The sequence below is a fragment of the Mastacembelus armatus genome, chromosome 23 (genome assembly GCF_900324485.2).
Source record: "Mastacembelus armatus chromosome 23, fMasArm1.2, whole genome shotgun sequence".
NCBI classification, from domain to species: Eukaryota; Metazoa; Chordata; class Actinopteri; order Synbranchiformes; family Mastacembelidae; genus Mastacembelus; species Mastacembelus armatus.
The window spans coordinates 11,668,718-11,690,728 of NC_046655.1; the positions used below are offsets into that span (position 1 = coordinate 11,668,718).

The following is a 22,011-nucleotide window of genomic DNA, read 5'->3' on the forward strand; positions in this document are numbered from 1 at the left end:
ATGTAACATTTTGTCTAGAAATTCCCTGAATCTGTATGTATTGGAGGCTTAAAACTGAAAGAAAAACACAAAGGTCCTGCGTGATGGCTGGCTGTGATGCTATGATTTCAAACCGATAGCTTGTGCTGCATTTTCTCTCTCTATCTCTCCTTCCTCTCTTTCTCTCTTCCTCTCATCCTCCTCTTCCCTTCTTTCTCCCACTTGCCTGTTCAGCCTCCATGAACATCCTGCATGCTAACTACTTTGCCCGCTCCCGGCAGCAACCAAGCGTTCATTCAGCAGGCAAACATTTACCGATCCTGCAATCATCAGGCCGGGGAACATATTTTGTTATTTAATTGAGCCTGTGTGGTTTGTGCAGTGTGTGAGAGCCGTGGGGCCCCTCGGCGTCTGCCGCACTCCCCCGCTTCTTGTTGACAGGGGTAGCTATTATCACAACCAGGCAGATGTGTGAGGGCCACGGATGACAAAGCGACAGGCGGTGAGAAGGTGAGAGAAATGGAGTGTACTGCAGCACAGTTCAACAAGCCGAGACAGTGAGAGGCAAACAGATTTGAATTTCTTCAGCTTAGATCAATGGCTGGTATTCATGGAGAGTCAGTCTATGTGATATTGATTTGGTCATTTATTAGCCTGTGGAACTGCACTTTGTCCTTCGAGAGGGTCATAATTAAAACGCATGTTTAGCATTTTTCAAACATGACAAACTCCAAAACTGAGATTTATTTAATGGTAAAATTATAATGAAAGGAACCAACAACAACTTTGAGACTTCACTGATCATTTAAGTAATTTATCCTGCAAAATCTTAAACTGGTTTCAACTCATTATAATTTTCAATCCTAAAAAAGAACCTTTGAAACAGACTGTGAAACATACTTGTTTTTGGTTTTGTCCATTTATAGTTTCATTTTATTCTATTTTACACTTATTTTATTTTCCTCTTTGTTGCTTGATTGCATTTGCAAAGCATACTGAATTGCCTCTGTTTAAAAGGAGCTACACAAAGGAACTTCCCTCATTTTGCCTTAGTACGGGAAAAACATCAAGAATATTAAAGCATCAATATTAACTCATCACTCATATTTTCTGCTTCCAATATTTGCCAGTATCTGAGGCAACCTTGCTAAAAATGTGTTCATTTCTGTGGTTACAAATATATAATCAAACATATTCAAGCTAGTATATGAGAACTGTTTCGATCCCCAATATTATTGAGCTTTAGCTTTCATTAGTACACAGCCTGAACACACCACACTGCATGCTCCCACATGGCTCTTCGATGATGCCAACAGTTCACATTTTCTGCTCCACAGCGTAAAATTGGACTTTGATGAGAACTGCTGCAGATGATCTCATGTTAGAAGTGAATATCTGCGAACAGCAACCACTAACAGAGAGGAGTTTAGTGCTCTTCCCACCATTATCACCAATCTGTCATAACACCACCTTTCCTTCTCACTTTTGTATCCTTTTATAAAAATCTTTTTTTGTTTCATCGCCATCTCTCTTCCATGCAGCCGGCTCCTTTGTGCAATTAGTCAAATACTAATTCATTCAAGGTCCTATTCATTTTATCTCTGTTGCCTGGATTACCCGTTCCAGTCTTCCACAAAGTAAAATATTGCTGGTGCGAATAGGGAAATTACAGTTGTAATCAATTCTTTTGTCACTCAAATTAATGAGAGTCTTAAGCTGCAATCATTCCAGCCAGCAGAGCGATAATTCATGTTCAGCATTACAGTAAGGGCTTTAAAAAGGAAGAACTCAAGAGGACGGGAGGTTATGTGAAGTAAAACACCATGTACCATCAACACTTCGTCCTCTACACCCATTTTTTATGCATTACAGTGGCAGGCCAGCAGATGCACCACAGTAACCGAGATGATCCATAGGACTGCTCCACAATGGATCGATAAACTCCCACATGCCCACCACCATACTGGCAGAGGAAAAGGGAGAGCCTGTTGGACTGACTCTTAATGACTGTGGGCATTCATTTTTTTCTGTATCACAGCGGTTCTTTAAATCACCAGCATTACCTGAACAGTTTGACCTAAAGCTTGGCTTGAAATGACACAATAATTAGATAAGAACAGCCTTTTCTGATTCAGACTGTGGTTTCCAAGCTAATTTTCCATCTAACCAAAGCTTCAACATTACATTTTGACCCCAAAACACATCCTGTGTGCCCCAAGTCTGGCTTACTGCCTCTTTGTTTTGAATGTCAACCTGTTCAAGCTTAATTTAAAGCTAACAAGAGCTTCAGCCAGACTTTTCTTCTGTGCTGCCAGAGTGTTAAAACAAACACATGACAGAGGCTTGACTATGTAAGACTGCAGTCTCGCTCTTATACCAAACCCCTTAAAAATAAAGATCAACTGAACTGATGCTTAGAAACATCATAACAGTTGAGTTTTTTCATTTGTATAATCACAAATTCCCAAATAGAAAATGCCACATAGTCTGCAGTATATTAACTCTCCCTTTAATAAAGTAATCAGCTAACAGAATCTCAACCTCTTGCTGCTTACAGTCTTTACATTTGCTTCCTTGCTAGAGCCTAAAAGAAAAGTCGATAAATTGATGAGCCCTTTCAGCTTGTGAGAACCTAAAATCAAACAAATTTAATCACAGATTATGGGCTTAGTGTGGACATGAATGTGAGATTTTCTGTTCAGACTGACCTTTACTGGTCCCACAGAGGTGACTGTCTAATACTGTGTAAGAGAAATCATTTGTTTCCTTCATTATTAAATTAGTTATCTTGATTATTTGACTATTTCTTAAATACAGAACTACTGACTATTCCAGCTTCTCGAAGATGAGAATTAGACTTTACATCATAGTTGAACAGAAGAAATTTGGAATGTGACCTCTGACATTTAACAAAATAATCAATTTCTAGATTAATTAGTAATGAAAATAACTGTTAGCTGCAGGCCTAATGCACAGTGCAGTATCATGTTTAATGTCTCTATTGAGTACAATCAGCTGTCAGCTAAGAGTGCTGACTTTAAATAATTTAGACTGATGTATGAAAACTTAACTACAGGCTGTAAGTAGTCACAAAGGCAGAGGGTGTATAAATATTTGCAACCCCTAACAACACACAGACCAACAAATCCATGTTCAATACTTCAATCTCCATATGAGAATGAATGCTGACCACCTTAGTTCATGTCCGACTAAAACAGCTTCAGGCACACTGTGAAATATGCCAAGTCACTGCCTGGGGGGGAGGAGAGCAAAGCCGAACAGCTGTCTTTACTGCCGTGACATCACAGACTGAAAAACTACATCAGCACATTAGCTGCTCATTAGAGAGGCCACGACCTCTGAACGGCAATTATCCTCGCTAAGCTAAGAGAGGTGCATCGATCAGGGCAGGCCAAAGGTCTCCCAAACAGGCACCCACCCAGAAAGACTGCATGCCACACATTCTCAGGAGCTGTAAGCTGAATTCTGCTCAGAAACAAAGATTTACACAAAGTAACTTTACTCTATGTCAGTAATCTCCAAAGAGGTCATGGGTCAAACCCTAATAGGTGAAATCAGTACACTGCATTAAGAAGAAGGGGACATCACTAAACTGTGACACTCACAGTCGATTGAACAGCTGGTGGCGGAAATGCAAATGTAATAGCACATTTTGTATGTAAGTACTATTGGTATGTTCAGTGGGAATGAGGTTAATCAATCAGTAGTTATGGAAGCCTTATGCTGGATTTACACTGGAGCTGATGTGGTTTCTTGTATATGGGAAAAATGACTTTAACAACTTGTTGTCACATCTTTATGGTTTTTCGTTATTCAAATGTGGCTGTGGCATCATCCGTTTATGAACAGCCAGAATGTAAAACAGACTTTGGGATGTGTGGTCAACAGTAACCATGTACTGTACCAAGCAGGCCTGTCTGTGGCATGTGAACAGCCCTGCAGTGAGTCTATGGTCAGGGACAGGCAGGTGGCACCCACTGGGACCTGTTGAGACCTGCTGGTGCCCAGTCCTATCCCTGCCAGTACCCTTAAGGGCAGCAACAGACGGTCAGATGGCCCCCCCATCCAGCTAACATGCCTCAGGAAGCAGAGCATGGAGAGCTGGGCTGACTGATCCCGCTGAGAAGAGGTGGCAGATGACAGTTGGGATGTGTGCATGTACAAGGCTGGTGCATAGACAACTTAAACCAGGAGGAGCACAGGAAGAGAGAAAGGGAGAGAAAGAGTGACAGATCAGTTGTGAAAGCTCTATTCATTTATGAAAATGGCCAGGATGCCAGTCACTATCAGCCTGTCTGTGATAGCTGTCTGAGCAGCCTGGGAAATTGCAATCTGCAGCTCAGATTTTACTTTAGGAATGAAAGAAAGACAGAGCAACTGAGAACACATTACCATAATGATTCTCTCTTCTCGCCTTCCCTCTATCAGTTACCACACACCTCATGTTGAGTCTTAAACCCCTAGTGGGGCTGAGATAAGTTCAACTGTTTACATCAACTTATTTCTTTGTGGAAGTGTTCTTTGGGATATGCAAAGAGCTTATTCTGCTGAATTTTAAGACCCTGACTACATTTTTGGAAAATTTTACAAACAAGTGAAGTTAAATTGGAAACAAGCAGGCCAGGGTCACTATGTTAGACCAGTACTTGTTTTGATAAAAATAAGCTTAGTGATGAAATGCACAGAAAAAAAACGGAAATAGATATTGCTGCACCTTCAGCGCTTTGATAAAGCACCCAGGGTGCTCAGGTATCCACTTTGTGAAGCACCACAGCAGTGTACACCTGCATCACTCTCACAATCAATAAAAGGATTTCATACCAATGACATGTTATAATATCAGCACACATGTGAAACAAGTACACACACACACACACACAAAAGACAAGAAAATTCTGAAAAATACACAAAGAGAGCAGTCTTGTATTAAAAAGCTTGATCTACAACCCCCCCTCCACACAAAAACACCTCATAAGAAACCAAATTTCTGTGTGATTTTTGGATTTTCATCAAAAACTCGTCAGACACAGTGAAAGTGGAGCCATTTAATTACTAGAAAGACAGAGGGAGGAGAGGCCCACACTGGCGCAGGAGAATAAAGGGATGAGGAGAAAGAGCTTTACTAAGAAGCCAAATCTCTGGCTGCTGAAAAGAAAATGACCAAAACACATGTGTATGTGTGTGTGTGTTTCTCTCTGGCTTTCCCATAGCTATTTACAGCCCATTCAGACACTGGGGACTGTCTGGAGTTCACACACAGAGCAGTGGAGAGAAAAAATAAATCGTAATCGTAAGCAATACACACACTCCACCTCAAACAACCAACCAAAGACACAAACACACACAGTCATTCATACAAAAACATCACCTCTCGCCTGACCTTAAAAAGTGGCCCTTCAAGTCTCACTGAACTATGACTGAAATGCAATCCGAGTAATCCACTTTCACACTGTCATACTATTTGAAGCTTTATTAGGATGAGAATGAGGCTGGTCTTGAAATTGACAGCTTAAAAATATTGTAACATACTGAAGGTATTTCCTCAAAACACTGTTGCAGTTGCACGTTATCAGATTTACCTGTACATGCATACCAGCTTCCCTAAAGATAGTTCCCTTTTTCATGTGTGTGGGTTTGTTTAATAAAGTAAAGCATGACACATGTAAAAATATATGTAAAAAGATATATATACTAATTGTGGACAACTGCATTAACAGCTCAGTAAAAAACAAATACTTTCATGGAGAAGGCACTTTTGTGATGATTTGCTGGCAGTGGTGTTCCAAATGTGTAGTTTGATTGACATCTGTCAGCAGCTTCTGTCATTTCCCATTAGTACAACACTGTAAGTACAGAGCAACACTTTAGTGTCAGCAAGTACATGGTAGTATAAAGTACTCTTCTACATGTGGCACAGAACTGACAAAGAGTAACCAAGAGAAACGTCCCAATAGCCTGCAGGATTTGAACTTTTATTAACCACTTAACGCATATGCATTAAGTAAAAGCCTTAAACTTACACTTTATGTTGGGTTTCTCATTTATTTTGAACCATGTGCTCATGCACAAACAAATACAATGTATGTTTCAGGTATGTGCACCATGTTGAATCCTGTCTGCAGCCTAAAATAAATAAGTTTAACTGTAAGATTCAACTATGCTCAAAGGCCGTCTGCAATATGGCTTATTTGGCCATATTGAGGTAACATTTCCAAACACACTGAGCACTGACAGATCTCTCTGCCTCTCATCTTTGTGTGCTCAACAGACTAAAATATCACTGACATTCAACCCAATACATTTTACCAACGCCAGCGCATTGCTGGCTGCTTCAAATGAAGTGTGCAAACCCTACAGTCAATCTGTACAGAGTGGACAGATCGATGTGTGCATCCAAAACAAGGATAGACTGTCAGGAGACAGTGAGGTAAAGTGTTTTTTGTTTTGTTTTTTGAGAAAATGCTTTTGAAACTGTTTCTGAAAGTCTAAAAGCAGCACACCCAGAGGACAGATGGAGTGAGAGACATGCAGAAAGTCAGGACAGTGACTCAGCTGTAAAGACGAGACGATAGAGGAATAAGGAGAGACAAGAAAAAGGGCAGACAGTGGGGAAAGAAGGGAATAATGGAGAAGAAGAGATTAATACTACTGAAAAAGGCAGCAGTCCAGATGATGAATCACTGCACATCCTGTTGTAAATCCCCTTCATACTGGTTTATACTGGGAGGCTGCTTCAGTCATCACTGCTGATGTCGTGTCAACAACTCCCAGAAATCTCAAGGGCTGCTTCAACACTAAAACTATTTGCACAGGTACCAATATTTTGTAACTCGGATGAGCCAACTCTTTAACTGCTATGGGAAGATGTTAAACTTCCTTTCTTGTACATGTTTGTTTCAAAACCACTATTCAGTTCATATAATCTTTTTTTTCTGACGACACAGGCTTTCACTCTGCAGCCTCCACTCCGTTTTGCATGCACTAAGCACTCTCACTTGCTCCAGATGTGAATTGCTGAGATGCATTCAAATGAAATTAGTGTAGCATGTCACTAGCCTAATTTCAAAATAAATGTCAGTGACAGTCATGTTGATGAGATGGCATGTTATCACACAAACAGGCTTGTGTACAAGCACTTTGTGCTTTTATACAGGAACAGTTCTGTCCAGCTAGCAAAAATAAAACAGGCTCAGACTGGTTCAGCTAATGCATCAACTATTGTAGTATTTATTCTAAGTAGTTTACCCCAAATAAGCAGTTTCAAAGACTACTTTTAAAAACTGCCTCCACTGCAATAAGCTGTAGCATTGTTAGTTACATGACTAAAGGTACAAGTCCAACATGGAGCACTGTGAGAGACCATTTCTCTACAGATCCTGAATAGATCTTTATTATCACTTAGATGGATATTTAGCAGATAATTAACAGATTAAATTAGATATTAAAAGGACACATGAACTCTAATTTAACTGTCAAGGACACAAAACCCCCTAATGCGGAAGGGCAACATGACAATGCAGATTAGATAATGTGGCTGCCTGCTGGTCACAGTGACTCACACTCACTCACAGAGGCAGAGGGAATATTGACAATATGTCAGTCTCTGTTGTCTGATACATTTCAACAGCCCATTTCTGTAGTTCATCAGACCACACATACACTCTGAGCTGTAAGGTAGCTATAACTATAAACAACATATTAGAATATATAATGGGATGTTCTGTCATGTCCTGAATTGGAATTTAAATTTGGTACAAGGACAGAAGCAGACAGAGAGAGGAGACAGAATGAAAGCACTGCAGAGGCCTGGTAAAAAATCCATAGCTTCCCTGTTATCTGGACAATAATTGGTTTTCCCCTGCACGCCCCCCACCCCTCTCGCATCCTTCCTCTTCCTCCTCATCCCTCTTTCTTCACCTGCTACCCCATTTCTCTCTTCCACCCCTCCATCCCTTGTTCTCCCAGACAAACACAAATACACCCATTCCCAGCCAAGCAGGTAACAAAAAGCACAGCAGGAGCTCATCATAAGCACATCATTTTCTGGATTTGGTGCGTTTTCGCACCTGAATGTCTCACTGAACAATGAGCTAACAACGGCGTGTAGAAGGCTTAATATCAACAAATGCCCCTTGCTGTTATACAGACACACAAACATGCACAGCATCACAAAGGCATCGCACATGCACACAGTCAGACACACATATACATGATTAGCGTGAAGCATGTAATCAGTGAATGGCCTGATTAGCGGGTTACACTACAGCACAAGACAAAGATTCATTTATTCATCCACTTCAAAAAAGACAGAAAAATAAAGGGGTGTGGGAGTGGAGTAACGGGGAAGAAGCTATAAAAATCATTTTGGCTGTGTGGAGATTGCTGGAAACACAGACAGGGGGCAGACAGACATGCACACACAGGTTGCTAGAGGCAAAGAAGAACACATGGACCAACAAAAAAGGAATGCAAGAGCAGACAAGCAAGAGGGTGAAAAAAGAGACAAGAAGAAGAAAGAAAAGGGGAAAGACTGAAGTCCATGAGAAAAGGCAGGCAGGCTTAGAGACAGACACACACATAATCACACACACAAAGGGTTGGTGCGGAGGTTGAAGTCTGCAGGGGGTCTCTGCTGTATTCACTAGTTCAAGATTTAACAGAGCTTACTCAGCAGAAACCCAGTGTCTCCCTGTTATACAGAGAATGAGTCAGAAACAGAGGGGGTGCAAAGGGAAAGTCCTTCTGATGCTACTTCTGCACTTTTTGGGAAAAAACCAAGAGAAACGGTTGATAAAAGAGACAAACATCTGCAGAGAATATTTTTTAAAAATGTCCATGACTGCATGTAATTTATCACGAGATAGATAACCCATTTATTCTAATCCAGGAAATGTAGCAGCTTCGTACTGGAGAGAAATCATTGGTTGTGAGTGCACTGTAAATTTGCAGAGCTCAGGACTCTGAGACCAAATTTTTTGACCTGCAGCCTATACACTGTGAGTTCAGGCAACAGCATTTCTCCCCACATATTTCCATCACAGCTCTCATCAGACCATCTTTCAAAAAACTGATAATCCAATATTCACATTCACTTCATGTAGCAATGCCAGATATGCAAAGGTGAGACAAAAAGGATCTGGACTTTGCTATCAAACTTTATTTCACTCTTCACTTCCTTGATTTTTCATTTGTGCAGTGAAGTGCAACATCTTGAATGCACTCAAAGAGACATTGTCCATAAATGCACGCTGCTATCCCCATTGCTGGTGAAGACAAGATTGTGGACTTGACACTGAATCACCAAGACCCTACCTAACCTGAAAAAGTACACAGAAATACCTAAAGAAAACATTTTAGGAAACAGCGTTAAAGAAATACACTTAAACTGATGAAAATGGTTGAATTACTTTGAATGAATAGCAAAATGTGCAGTCAAATAACATGGAGTGAGCTACAACTCAATTTTATTGTGCAGTCCTATGACAATAAACCTTGAACTTCTGACCCCCCCCCCCCCCTTTTTTTTTTTAGATCAACATAATGGATGAGGAACTTTTCACAATGGGTTGTAATTGTGGAAAACATGGGCAACAATAAAAGCTTTAAAATGTGAAGGATGAAGGAGAGGATGGGTAAAAGAAGAAGGAAAGACATAAAGAGAAAGGTTGTGTGGAGGGTAGATTTCTAATTTGCGGAGCTGTCCCTCAGGGTTGCCAGGTGTGTGAATGTGCATCACACACACCCTGAAGCCATGGACACACAACACCTTCAGACCCACCTTCAGACCTTTTTATCATTTGTTCTGCTCCCCCACACAACATAAACACACTCCCAAACATCTTTTTCCTCTTCCATCCTGTTCTTTCATTTAAGTTCTTCCTGAGAGAGGAGTGAGACAACCACTGCCTCTTTAGAAGACACTTTATTTCAATTACAGTTTGGAACAAAGACACCTTGGATCTGGGTAGAAAAAGAGAAGAACAATGACTAAGAAAAAGAAAAGTTTTCTCCCTCTCCTGTCTTGTTATTCTCACCATCTCTGCAATTTGAGGTCCAAAATAATGCACCACAGGCATACTGGATACTGATTTGCTTGCCAATTGGTCAACGGACTCTCACACTTATCTATCATGCATAAAACAATCTAGAGGATAATTTATACCTGGTTGCTTCCTGAGCCTCACTGCTTGCCATGGATAAGTGAAATCTGAATTTGGGAGTAGGGGAAAATAAAATGAGCACTCAGTGAATGATATACTCTCAATTTTTCATTCAGGAGTTTGGGGGAGATTAATATTTGATACCTTTTTTTTTTTAAAGATTTATTCATCACATTGTTCATGTTGGCCAGGGCAATGCTAGAAAACGAAGGATGAAGTTATGGCGAGACAGACTTATGGAAAGCATCCAGTTATTGAGGCTCATTATCAAGAAGATAAAGTACGCTGGCGATGGAGTTAGAAGCGTACGGGAGGAGAAGGGTAAATTACAGCACTGGATGAGGTTCCATCTGCATTCAGAGTAGCTTTAGTCAGAGATATTGAGCTTTAAAGTTTTTTCCCATCCAGAAACTAATATAACTTTTTGAATTTGCAGGTTAACCTCTTCAATAAACTTTTTCTGCATCCTTTCACCTGTAATGGAGGAAGGTAAGGCAATGTTATAAGAATAAGTTTTGATCTAAAATCTGGATCAACCCCAGACTCTGAAACAGCCTCCATTTATAATGTACAAACCCTGTTTTTGCTACAGTATAATATTTTACTGGATCTGTCCTCTCTCACAGGAGCAGTTTAAGCAACATTAGTGACTCCCGATTTGGCAGTGGGTCTACAAGGCTTGATTAAACCCACTAGCCTGGCTGTAGCACAATTATATGAATCAAAACCAAGGCAATGTGAGAGACATCATCAGGAGAGACAACCTGAACCGTAAGGACACCAGAGTAGCTGCTGGTTCACTGAATACAAATTGAAGGCATCCCTTCTGTTTGCACATACAAGTGTGAGGGACAGATCGTGAGAGAAGGAGACAATCTGATGGAATCAAGCAAAGCCTGCTGGGAAATGTGTTTCCCGTGGGAGGCTGTCAGCTCAAGGTAATTCACTTCCTAGTTGCCGTGCACCCACTCCCCCGCTGTCAGCAGCGAGGAGGACAGGACGAGCAGGCAATCAATCACCGAGAGAATTAAAGAGGCCATCACAACCTGGATAGGTATCTCAAATACACGCACACACACACACACACACACACACACACACACAGTGAACTGTCAGCGTCATCACTCATACAGGTAAAAGCCATTGTTATCTAGACACCTGATGACAAATTACATAAGCTCCTGTAAGCAGCCATATGTCAGAGGAACACGCACACACACACATTTTGAACGTGTGTTTAACGTGGAGTCTCTTCGTGACAGTTTGGGGAGGTGTTCATTCAGACCCAAATCTGAGATTATTACCTGTGTGTGTGTGTGTGTGTGTGTGTGTGTCACAGGGAGACATGGAATGCTATATAAATGGGAAAACTCCATATGTCTAGAGATTACAGATGAAAGCTATGTCAGAGCTTGCTCATCAATGAATGTGCTAACCTGTAGTGCAATACAGTTGAAATCAAATTCACTGGCTCTGTCTCATTCCACTTCTGTCCTTTCACATGTATATGTCATGTGTTAGTGGGTGTTTGTAGTTATTGTACAATTATGTGTCTAATGTTTCTATACTCTTGGTAGATGGCGGCTTAACAGAAGATACTGCACCAGTTGAAGAGAAAGAAAGAAAACGCCTGTATGGACTACATGGACAAAAGTTTGTGGACATCTAGAAATTACAAAAACTATTCATCTTCACCCTTCTAAGATGGTTTTCTGCATAGCTTTAAATCCTGGCTGCGAGGCGTTTACTGAGCATCAGGGAGGTCGCCCGCTGATAAGCTGATGAGGTCGGCCTCGCAGTCAACGTTCCCAAAGGTGTTGGCAATGGGGTCAGGGTCAGTCAAGATCTTCCACATCATTACCCTTTACTGAACCTGTGAGACCTAACCCAAATGATGTTAAACAGCCTCAGGACAAAACTATGCACAACTATGTGAAAATAGTTTGTGTGTATGAAACTAGTGCATCTATAAGTCTTTAACTCCAGAATAATTTCCAGGAACGTTTTAAAGACCTGAACAACCAGATTTTGATTACAGGAACCCATTTGGACAGACTGGTCCAAGAAACATAAGAAAGTGCTGGTTTTCACTTGTGTTGTTATTAAAATTTGAAATGGGAAATTCACTGTTTATGTAGCCTACCTGAAAACAAAAGACTTTATGAACTATCATTTAGCTCTGTCTCCATGTAAGACAGTCGTTTTAATTACTAACATTTTACCAAAATTATAACAAAAGAGTATTGCTTGACAAAAGAGATTTTACTTTTATAAATGTGTGTGTTATCACCATTCCTACTTGGAACAACAGAAATAGTTGTAGTAGCCTCAGTGAGTTGTATGGTCTCTATAAGAGGACAATGATGAAGCTTAAATATACTGAATATGGGCACAAAACACAGTCATGACAGTTTCATTATAGAAAGCATCAGGACTGGACTGCAAAGATATGAGTCAAACCAGACGAAACACACATTTACACTTACACGCATAACTTCCCCCAGTGCGTTCTAATACAGCCCCTGCCCTAACCACATGATGACATTAGCATTTCTAACCCTCTTCTCTCCACATCTTATCTACTTCAAAAGCAGCACTTCATTAACTACAGCCATCTATCAGAGAGCAGAGAGCCGGCTGGTATGTGCATTTCTGTGTGTGTGTCCACAACACTTGCAGTGTTATTTGGGGTCACAGAGTTGTAGATTAGTGTGAAAGACTGGACGTCACACCTCTCCTACGTCCTTTAGCTGCACATTGCCTCTGTCTCCTCCACTCAGTATCAATAAGTTTGTCTCTTGAGCACCAAACTCAAAATGGCCACAGCAGGAAGTGTGTCAAATCTACTTAACTAAAAGGGAAAGTCTTGACAGAATTAAATTAAAAAGAATCTCCAGCAACAGTCTGCCGGTAATGAATTTACCACATAAACAGCATGAATTACAGCTTTCATTACGTATTTACACAAAAAACTACAAACAAAGGTCAAACTTTCTGACTCTGCTCTAAAACAGTAACATACAACTGTTTAACTTTACAAATATCTAAAAACATGGCTCCCAGTAAGATATTTACAGCGAACCATGTATGTGCTATGATATATCACAACAGTGTTCATACAACTAATCACAATCATCTATGAGGAAAATGTATGATTATAAACAGGAAAATGGGTATAGTGAGTATGGTCAAGATCTAAACCAAGGACCAGTTGGTGCAACTTAAGCAACATTAGTCAACTTTGTGCACCCTTTAAACTGTAGCAATATAATGTGGTCCATGGTCAAATTAAGTAAATTACAAACAAATTACCCAGGTAGCCACACATACTGTACCAAACTGACTAAATTTAGTTGACACTGGCCCAAAGTTGGCCTAAGTTCTGCAAAGAAAAGCTAAATCTCAGCTGATATCACTCCAGATCCACACTGCCAAATCCAAGCCATATCTGGCAGCCACACAGATACTGACAAAGCTGGTCCAGCTTCTGTTTTTGTGGAACTGTGTTATTTCAGCCACCTACAAAGATCGGATAAACTCATGGAGGCATTCAGCATGTCCATGTTAAACAAATACATCAGCCTATCTTATCTTAATTACAGGATGGCTACAGGATCTGAAACATCTCTACATAACATATACAATGAACACATCCTAAAAGGTCCAACTAAACTGTACATTGGGCTTATAGAAAAGTGCAGTATTGAGCTATCTTTGTTGCAGTAGAGATTTTGAGCAGAGCTGCTATTTGAGCACGTAGATACCAAATAATAAAGCCAAGCCATCAGATGCTGATCTTAATGGAGCCTGCACATTAGAAGCTGCATAGCAAGAGCTAAAAAAACATCAGAGATTTTATACATAACCTTAAAATAAATATGTTTTAAGGTTTCCTGAACATTGTCTTCATTTCTTTGATCTAAATTTGATTGTTCACACTTAACAATTTCCAGCTTGAGGTCATATTTTCATTTAGTCCCTCAGTCCCTTTTCTGGGACATCACTGCCGTTACATTCCTCTCCTAGCAGAGGACACAAGCTGAGCAATATTAATAAATATTAGGGTTTGGTTGTAGGTGGAGAGCAGTGGATTCCCTGAATTCCCCATTTGCCACCATGGCACCAAGAGACATGATGGATAAAAGATGGTCACATGTGGTGATAACAGATGTAGTGCGGCAAGAGATATGAGTGAGAGAGAGGAGAACAGGGTTTGATAAGATAGGGGGAGGTGGGGACCACAGGGAGGAGAGAACGATAAACAGCGACAGGAAGGAGGCTGGATCGTCCATCTCCTGAGAGGAGTGGAGGGAGGAGAGAGAGATTGTGGCATGAAGAAACTGATGGAGAGGAGACAAGAGAGGTACTGACAGAGAATCCAGGGCACCAGATGGAGAGAGAGAGAGGGAAAGAAAAGGGGATTTGAGAATCAGACAAACAACAAAGATTTAGATTGAGGGAGGAACAAAGAGAGACAGAGGCTTAGAGTGTAAAAGAGAGAGAGAGAGAGAGAGTGTGTGTGTGTGTGTGTGTGTGTGTGTCTTGGCGAATACGGAGGTCTTGGTTTGCTGGCAGGATGCAGCAGAGAGCTTGGCCCAGACCCTAATGGAGATGTAAGAAGCTTCTGAGTTTGATCACGCACACAAACACATACACACGTAGACACTTTTCACAACTATGGTCCCTCTCAATCAGTCTTTCTCCAGACAGACTCAATGCACTGATACCACCATTAAAGCCAAACTAAAGCAAAAATGGTGGGCAAAAGTTAACCAAACCATATGCTGCACACACTAATCCTACACAAAAAAGTCACCATGCTGCAGGATTTTGTCAGGCTGTAAAAGTAGGGACAATCTGATTTTTTTTAAACAAAGATATATCAAATATCCAAGTAAAAATAAGTTTTAAAAAAATTATATATATGTATATACAATTTGTTGCACAACTTGGTATTGTAAATGACAAAAAAAAAATCTAATCCTCAGATTGAGAAGCTATAACTAGTGAAGTTTGGGCTTTTTGCTAGAAAATTAACTGAGTTATTAATATTTGCTGTTTCCTGCCAATGGATGTTCTGTCCTGTGACTAATGAATTAATCAACTACACTGAATATGAACAATGAGAGAGAAACAAAGAAAAGAATAAAAGAAGACAGGTCTCTGAGAAGACAAGGGAGAATATATTTATCAAGCATGGTCAAGGTAACAGCTATAAAACCATCTTCAAGCATTGTCAAGTTCCTGTGACCACAGTTAACATATATTATTAAATGTTTATGGTCCATGGGATCAAAGCCAACCTCTATATTTAAATCGAAAAATAAAAACTGTGCCACCATGAATCAGTCACAGATATCAGCTGACCTCCAAAGATCATGGTACAGCAACGTCCACCGCTTCAGTCCTCACTCATCCTAAACTTCAAAGTAGCACTCACCATCACACAGCCACACCTCGCGATGAATACTAGTGATGGTTGCGCAAGGACAGCGGTTATATTAACACACTTCAACTCATGGGTTTTAGCCATCTCAATTAGCACTTTCTAAAACAGAGAGCTAAATTGTTGCAGCTGAGAAACAACTTGAGGAAAATGTGGCGGGTTATTCTCATGGAAAATGTGACTCCTCGTCCTCACTGGATGACGCTGAAACCACCTCGTATATATACACACACACCTCTCATGCTGTGAGCTACAGAGATACAGAGCTGCTTAAAGCACAAGTGACACAAAACAACACAGGCAGGGAAAGGCTAAAACACCAGGGAGGCTGCATGTGAGGATGCCAATTAATACAGAAAATTCATACAGGCGTGTGTGTGTGTGTCCTCTGGGAGTCACTTAATTTCACTTAAAGGGTGTTTGTTTGCAAAGGAGGAGTAACCACACCTACAGTAGCTGCATACACACACACAAACCAAAACAAGACGGGCTTTCCCCTGAACGTTATCGAGTTAGAGGGAGAGTCAGGAGGGATGAGCTGCCATCTGCCGAATCATGAGTCATTCTGTTGGAGTGTATCAGCTTTCAGTCACAATCACTCCATCGCCGTCTCTGTTGTCACACCGGACACATGCATCTATCGTTATCTCCTGTGTAAGACACTACACAGAGTAGGATGCGCACAATGACAGACTGTCATCACAAATTCATCTTCACTGTTTACAACAGTCTGTGCATAAAGATGCTCAAAGGAAAAATCCACATAGAGATATGGGTTATCCTGACCAGCAAGACAGTAGAACTGTGTAGACCATCCACACACTGTTAATACTATGGAAAGCTCAATACATATGAACATTTAATATATGGATTGCTACATTACAGACTATTTATTTTATCATTAACAAAATAAAATTACATTTCTGTAACGTCTAAGGAGTCTGCAGTATAATAAATCCTATAATGAAGGGTTGTAGCTAACATTTTAAAGCAGTAAAGGGTTTGTTATGTCTGGCAGGAGATACTGTACCATAATATCACAAATACTATTTTGTTTATGGTACTTCCCTTGACCTGCATGCCCCAGCCTCTGCTGTTTAGTCTGTGAGTTTCTGCATTTCCCAGAAAAACTTTCAGCCTAAAGTTGTTGCAGTAATCTAAGAGTTACAGCGGTAGCCCTGGCAGAAAGTTTCTGCAATTTTTCTTGTAAAACAACGGATGGAAAACATTTCATCTACTTGATTTTATGTGACATTTCAATTTGGAAACTGCAGAGGAAAGAAAACAGCGTAAATGTTAAGTTGGCTGAGGTGGAAATATCAACGCATTACTAAGAAAAGGATGTGATAAATGCTGACTGCATAAAATTAGGGATACAGCAATCTGATCCACTGAACTGGTATCAGTGCTTGTTCTTAACTTGATGAAGTGGACTGGCTATAAACCAGATGTGACCAATCCATATTAAATACAGTCCTTCCTCGGTGTTAATACAAAATTCATTATAAGTTATATTCACACCAATTACAGTAGATCACAGCAATCTCTGGCTTCAAGTCATCTTCCAGTGAGATCTACACACACACACACACACACACACACACACACACACACACACACACACACACACACACACACACACACACACACACACACACACACACACACACTAAAGTGAATTTGGAAAAAGAGAGCACTCGTACTGGTCTGCATGAGATAAGGTAATGGAGTCAGTGCAGGGAGGAGGAAAGAGGCAACAATCTGTGGACTGCTTGTAAAATAAAAAATAAAAATGCACAATTTTCATCTTAAAGATGAAGCAGGCAATGAAATGCCATGATGTGCTAGAGTTGGTGCTAGTGCATAATTAATATACTCACACAAAAGTAGCAGTTTATATGTGTGTTAAACAAATTATCACTAGTGAATATATCAGTTGCCCACTAGGAAAAAAAGTGTATGTCACAAAAAAGCAAAATATACTGAGCCATCTGAGTAACAGTTGGACCAGCATTTCAGAGATGTGTTTGAGGACTGTTTTCCTTTTACAGTAAAAACCAGCATGTACAGTACAAGTGATCTACAACTGAGAATGACCCATTAACAGCAATGAGATCATCCTGTATCGATTTTCCACTGTATGTATGTGTTAATGTGCTCCATATCACAAACAGCGAGAGGATCGTGTTCTCTACGCCCTGTGCTTTTGTATGCTAGCGTGTGTCCGTGTTCATGTCCCACTTGGCTCTTCACCGTGATCCCTTCACTGAAAAGAGGATCCTCATGACTTAGGAATGCTGTGAATGGCTCAGAGGCCTTAAGATGGGAAACTATGCATTGATTCCTGGAGATCCTTCCCATAACATTATCCTGCTTGCAGTCCTCTGCTGTGACTTCTTTGTTGACTCACTCATCTACTAAAACACAAACAGCTCTCTATTAGGAAGTGTGTCACACAACCGGTCACTCACAGACACACTCACTAACACACACATACCTCTAACCAGATGGCCCACCCAGTGTTTTACAGACATCACATGAGCCAGTGACTTGACCATATAAAAGCCAAGTATGTGTAATATAGTAGACATAACTCACTGACAGTAACATAACGCCAAAACCTACAAAGGGCTTTCTACCGATAATGTATCTGGCTGACCTCAGCTTCACCCTCCATGTCAGTCTGGTTTTGCATTTATACAAAGCTACTTTACTTTAATTCTTATACTGCACTATATTGACCTAAATGCTGCAACTTTTCCCTCAGTGCATCTTTAATCGCCCCCCGTAGGCTTCACATAAATCCAGTGTTCTGTAAATAATCCCTATCCTCCAACAAGTTCAATTAAATGCTAATTCATAAAGCAAACAGATTATGCATCAGTTTACCAGTTTAGGGTTTCAGGATGCGGAAAACGCAATACATACAGTAAATACATGAAAGCTGGGTTTATTATTTTTGGTTAAGTCGCTTTTATCAACAAAAATTCATGGTGTGAAGGACAAACACCATCAAATCAGTAAAAGTCAATACCACACACTAACCCTAACCTAATTTTAAGTACACTGTGTGTTTACAATGAAAAGTATCAGTCCAAATGTGCATGGTAAGAAACTGAACATGTGAGCAATCTCCACTACCTGATGAAGGCCATGAGATGTGAATGAAAGTTCTGCAAATTTCCAGTTTGTCAAACTGCTGTGTCACGATTACCAGCTGTTACCACTGCACAAGGTTTTACTGCACAATGGTGCTTTGAACTAAATGCTAACATCATCAAAGTCAAAATCTCATGGTGTCACGAGAGAAAAAGTCAGTGGGTCACCATAGTCATCAGGTTTCCTTTTTGGTACCATGGACACCTGTATCAAAGCTCATGGCAAAACCTGTCGCTTTAAAGTTATTTCAGTCTGGACCAAATGGGTCAGTTGATCATTTCTGTCTTAAAAAAACCAATGGTATTATGAAAATCATTATGTAGTACATAATATATACAGTATATTCAGTATGTAGCATGGCCTAGCAAGATTATATGGATAACAACGCTTCCATTTCAATGATTCCTTCTCACTGAACCCATTAATTACCTCATTGAGGAAATTCACAGGCAAACACAAGAACATAAACAAACACAATTAAACAACAGCACATCAAACTGCATAAAGCAGAGGGTGATGTTCACCGTGATCCACAGAAACAATACGCCGCCTGTTCTCAATCGCCTGATGAACATGTCTCCTTTTCATGATGCAAGATTCTTAAGTTATAAAAAAGACTAAATGCAAGTTATTAGCAGCAACTTATGTGTGCAAACAGAATGTATCTATCATTGCTGCTGTACTTTGCTCTGGCTGTGTGCTACTGCAGGTGTGCAGAACTCAAAACACTGCAGTCTCATATGTTTGGAGAGGGAAGACACTAAATGAACCTTCTAAACTGAAAGTGCATTTAAGACAATGTCTCCTACAGCCAACATCTATTAAATTAAACTATATATAAATTAATCTGTCTTTATTTTAATATATTCAATTTTTGCCCTTTAAGGCCCCTGTTGGACTCAACAGCCACTTGCTTAGCATGTGAGTGGATGGCACGCTTCCTGCCAGCTTGTGGCCTCAGCCTGGTTGTGAGACGCTCTGTTCAAGAGCCTGAGGCAATACTCCTCCCCGACACCCACCTTTGATCTGCTAATCACCTGGCTCAGCCTCGGCCTCGGCAGTGAGGGGAAGAGGCTGCAGGGGCGGGAGGAGGACCAGGACGACCACAATAATAACCTCAGCCATTGTTCTCACAGCCAAACTGAAGCCTTCAAGATTGGAAAAGGGGCTTTGAGTAGGTTGTTGAACTCCAATATTAATGATTTTTACAAAATCCTGGGTAGATTTAAAGCACTTGTTTGTCAGCAAAAGTACAATATTCATTTTATCTCTTCATCTTCCTCACACAAGAAACCAGAAACAATTTAAGCTAAATTCAAATTAGCTCTACTTAGGAAATCCATGTTTGTTTATCTTCTCTCTTTTCACAAAGAAGCACATGCATGCAGAGCTGTTTAACAGCTAACCTCTACATCCCACATGTCCCACGTTTCTAGCATCATGTGAACACAGTTTTATACAGACACCACAGTAATGCACCTATATATATCTAGTGATGCTCAATCAAATGCCAGAAAGGGAGTAAAAATTCATGTTACTGCTAAAGATGAAAAGTAATTGGAGTTTTCTGTGACATAAATCCCTGCTGCACCAACAGTGAATGAAAGAATCAGACTGGACTTGTTATACATGCTTCCAAGTATCACACTGTTTTGTCCCATTGTTCGAGAAATCAACATTATGACAGCTGTCAAGAGTCATGAGGCTGAAGGTACTGTGTGTTCTTTTGTGCTCAGCATGCAGTGGCTTCCCCCAAACACTCAAACCAATATGGGCCCCTGGAGAGAGCAGGGGACAACACATTTTTAGACTGTCTCATAATGATAAAAACCTGCCTGAGATATGTGCATTATGCATATTTCCACTTTAGTCTGCATCATTTTCTGCCTTAAAGTGCAGTTTGCTTCATAGAACTCTATGAACTTAGCATAACATACTTCCTTTCCTTTCTCTTCCTCTTCCCTGTCAGCAGCATGTTTCCACAAAGCTCCTAAAACACCTCATTTAATCAGGTCTCACCCCAGGGACACCACATGAAAACATTGTGCTTCTGGCACAGTGCTGAATATCCATCCTAGTCTGTGCCTATGTCGGAGGGTTGAAGTATGATGGGAGTAGTGGTTTACTGGCTCATTTCTGCTGCACTGACCTATGATGAAGCTAAATCAGGCCTGAATTTGCAGCATGGGAGCCCCCACAGGAATCCCCTCTAACACCCCCTGGGGCTCCCCGGACACTGTAGCGGTCACCAGAAGGAGATAAAGTGGCTTCTTACCTCAGTAGGTTGGGCAGTGGGATAGAGCCAGAGCCTGACCCCAGTATCCCCTTTTTCCCACTCAACAATTTCTCCACCAGGGCGACATTCCCGGTCCGGGCGGCTTCCAGCAGCTCCTGCTCCTTCCCCATCCCGGACACAAGTTTGCAACGAAGGGGCTACAAAAATCCAACAAATCTCCCATATATCCGTTCTCCCCTGCGACCCTCTCCTTCACTGTCTGCTGGAGGAAAGCATCAGAAAGGATTCCTGTCACTACACGCTGCTGCTGCACGGTAATATAGGTGTTATTGATGCTGCAGAGCAGGTCTGACGCGCACGGCTCGCCAGGTACCTTATAACCTCAGTCCATTCACACGCACGACTTCAAAATCTCCTCTAGTATCAGTCCGCTGACATGCACCGCTGGCCGGTGTAACCTCAGTCCAAACAAGCGTAGCAGGGGGGACTCGGAGGCTACGAAACCAAACGCTGAACGTAAATGTGGAGTGAAGAGTAAACCCGATTTAAAAAGAAATAAAAACTCTCTCTTTGCGCGAACACAGACTCCAGCCTGCTCTGAGGCTCCTGTCGATAACAGGCGGGATGAGAAATCCTGTCCCCCTCCACAAGAAGCTCTCCGGTCCCGCTTTACTCGCCAACTCTCCTCCGAACCCACCGCACTGCCCGGTGCCGATCTGTGTCGCCTGAGACGTCAAGTTACCCAGGATTAAAAACCAGACTTCCGGTTACAACTTTAGAAGTAAAACCCTCATTCAAGTGGTGGGTCAAAAAGTCATGACGTGACACCAAAGAAACACAAGACACAGGCAAATTACAGATGTGAAAACAAACCACATGCATATGTGGAATTCAAAAAAAGATACTGTATATGAGGTTGTGTAATATCATGGTTTCTTTATCTTTTCTAAAACACATTAAACCACATTATTGTTGACAATGCTTCATAAATAAAGATTAATTTCCTCTGA

At 40.9% G+C, this 22,011-nt stretch overlaps 1 protein-coding gene across 3 annotated transcripts in view; it reads right to left on the reverse strand.

Moving 5' to 3' along the window:
- The window catches only part of anks1b (ankyrin repeat and sterile alpha motif domain containing 1B), a 157,750-nt gene extending 136,034 nt beyond the window's left edge, over nucleotides 1-21,716 (reverse strand). For 2 of the 3 annotated variants that reach the window (XM_026326487.2, XM_026326485.2), the window contains exon 1: nucleotides 21,041-21,716. In XM_026326487.2, the coding sequence (XP_026182272.1) occupies nucleotides 21,041-21,171 (131 nt within the window). In that variant the 5' untranslated portion in view covers nucleotides 21,172-21,716. The remainder of the gene's footprint in view (nucleotides 1-21,040) is intronic. The other variant, XM_026326486.2, reaches the window with a different exon arrangement.
- Nucleotides 21,717-22,011: the final 295 nt, after the last annotated feature.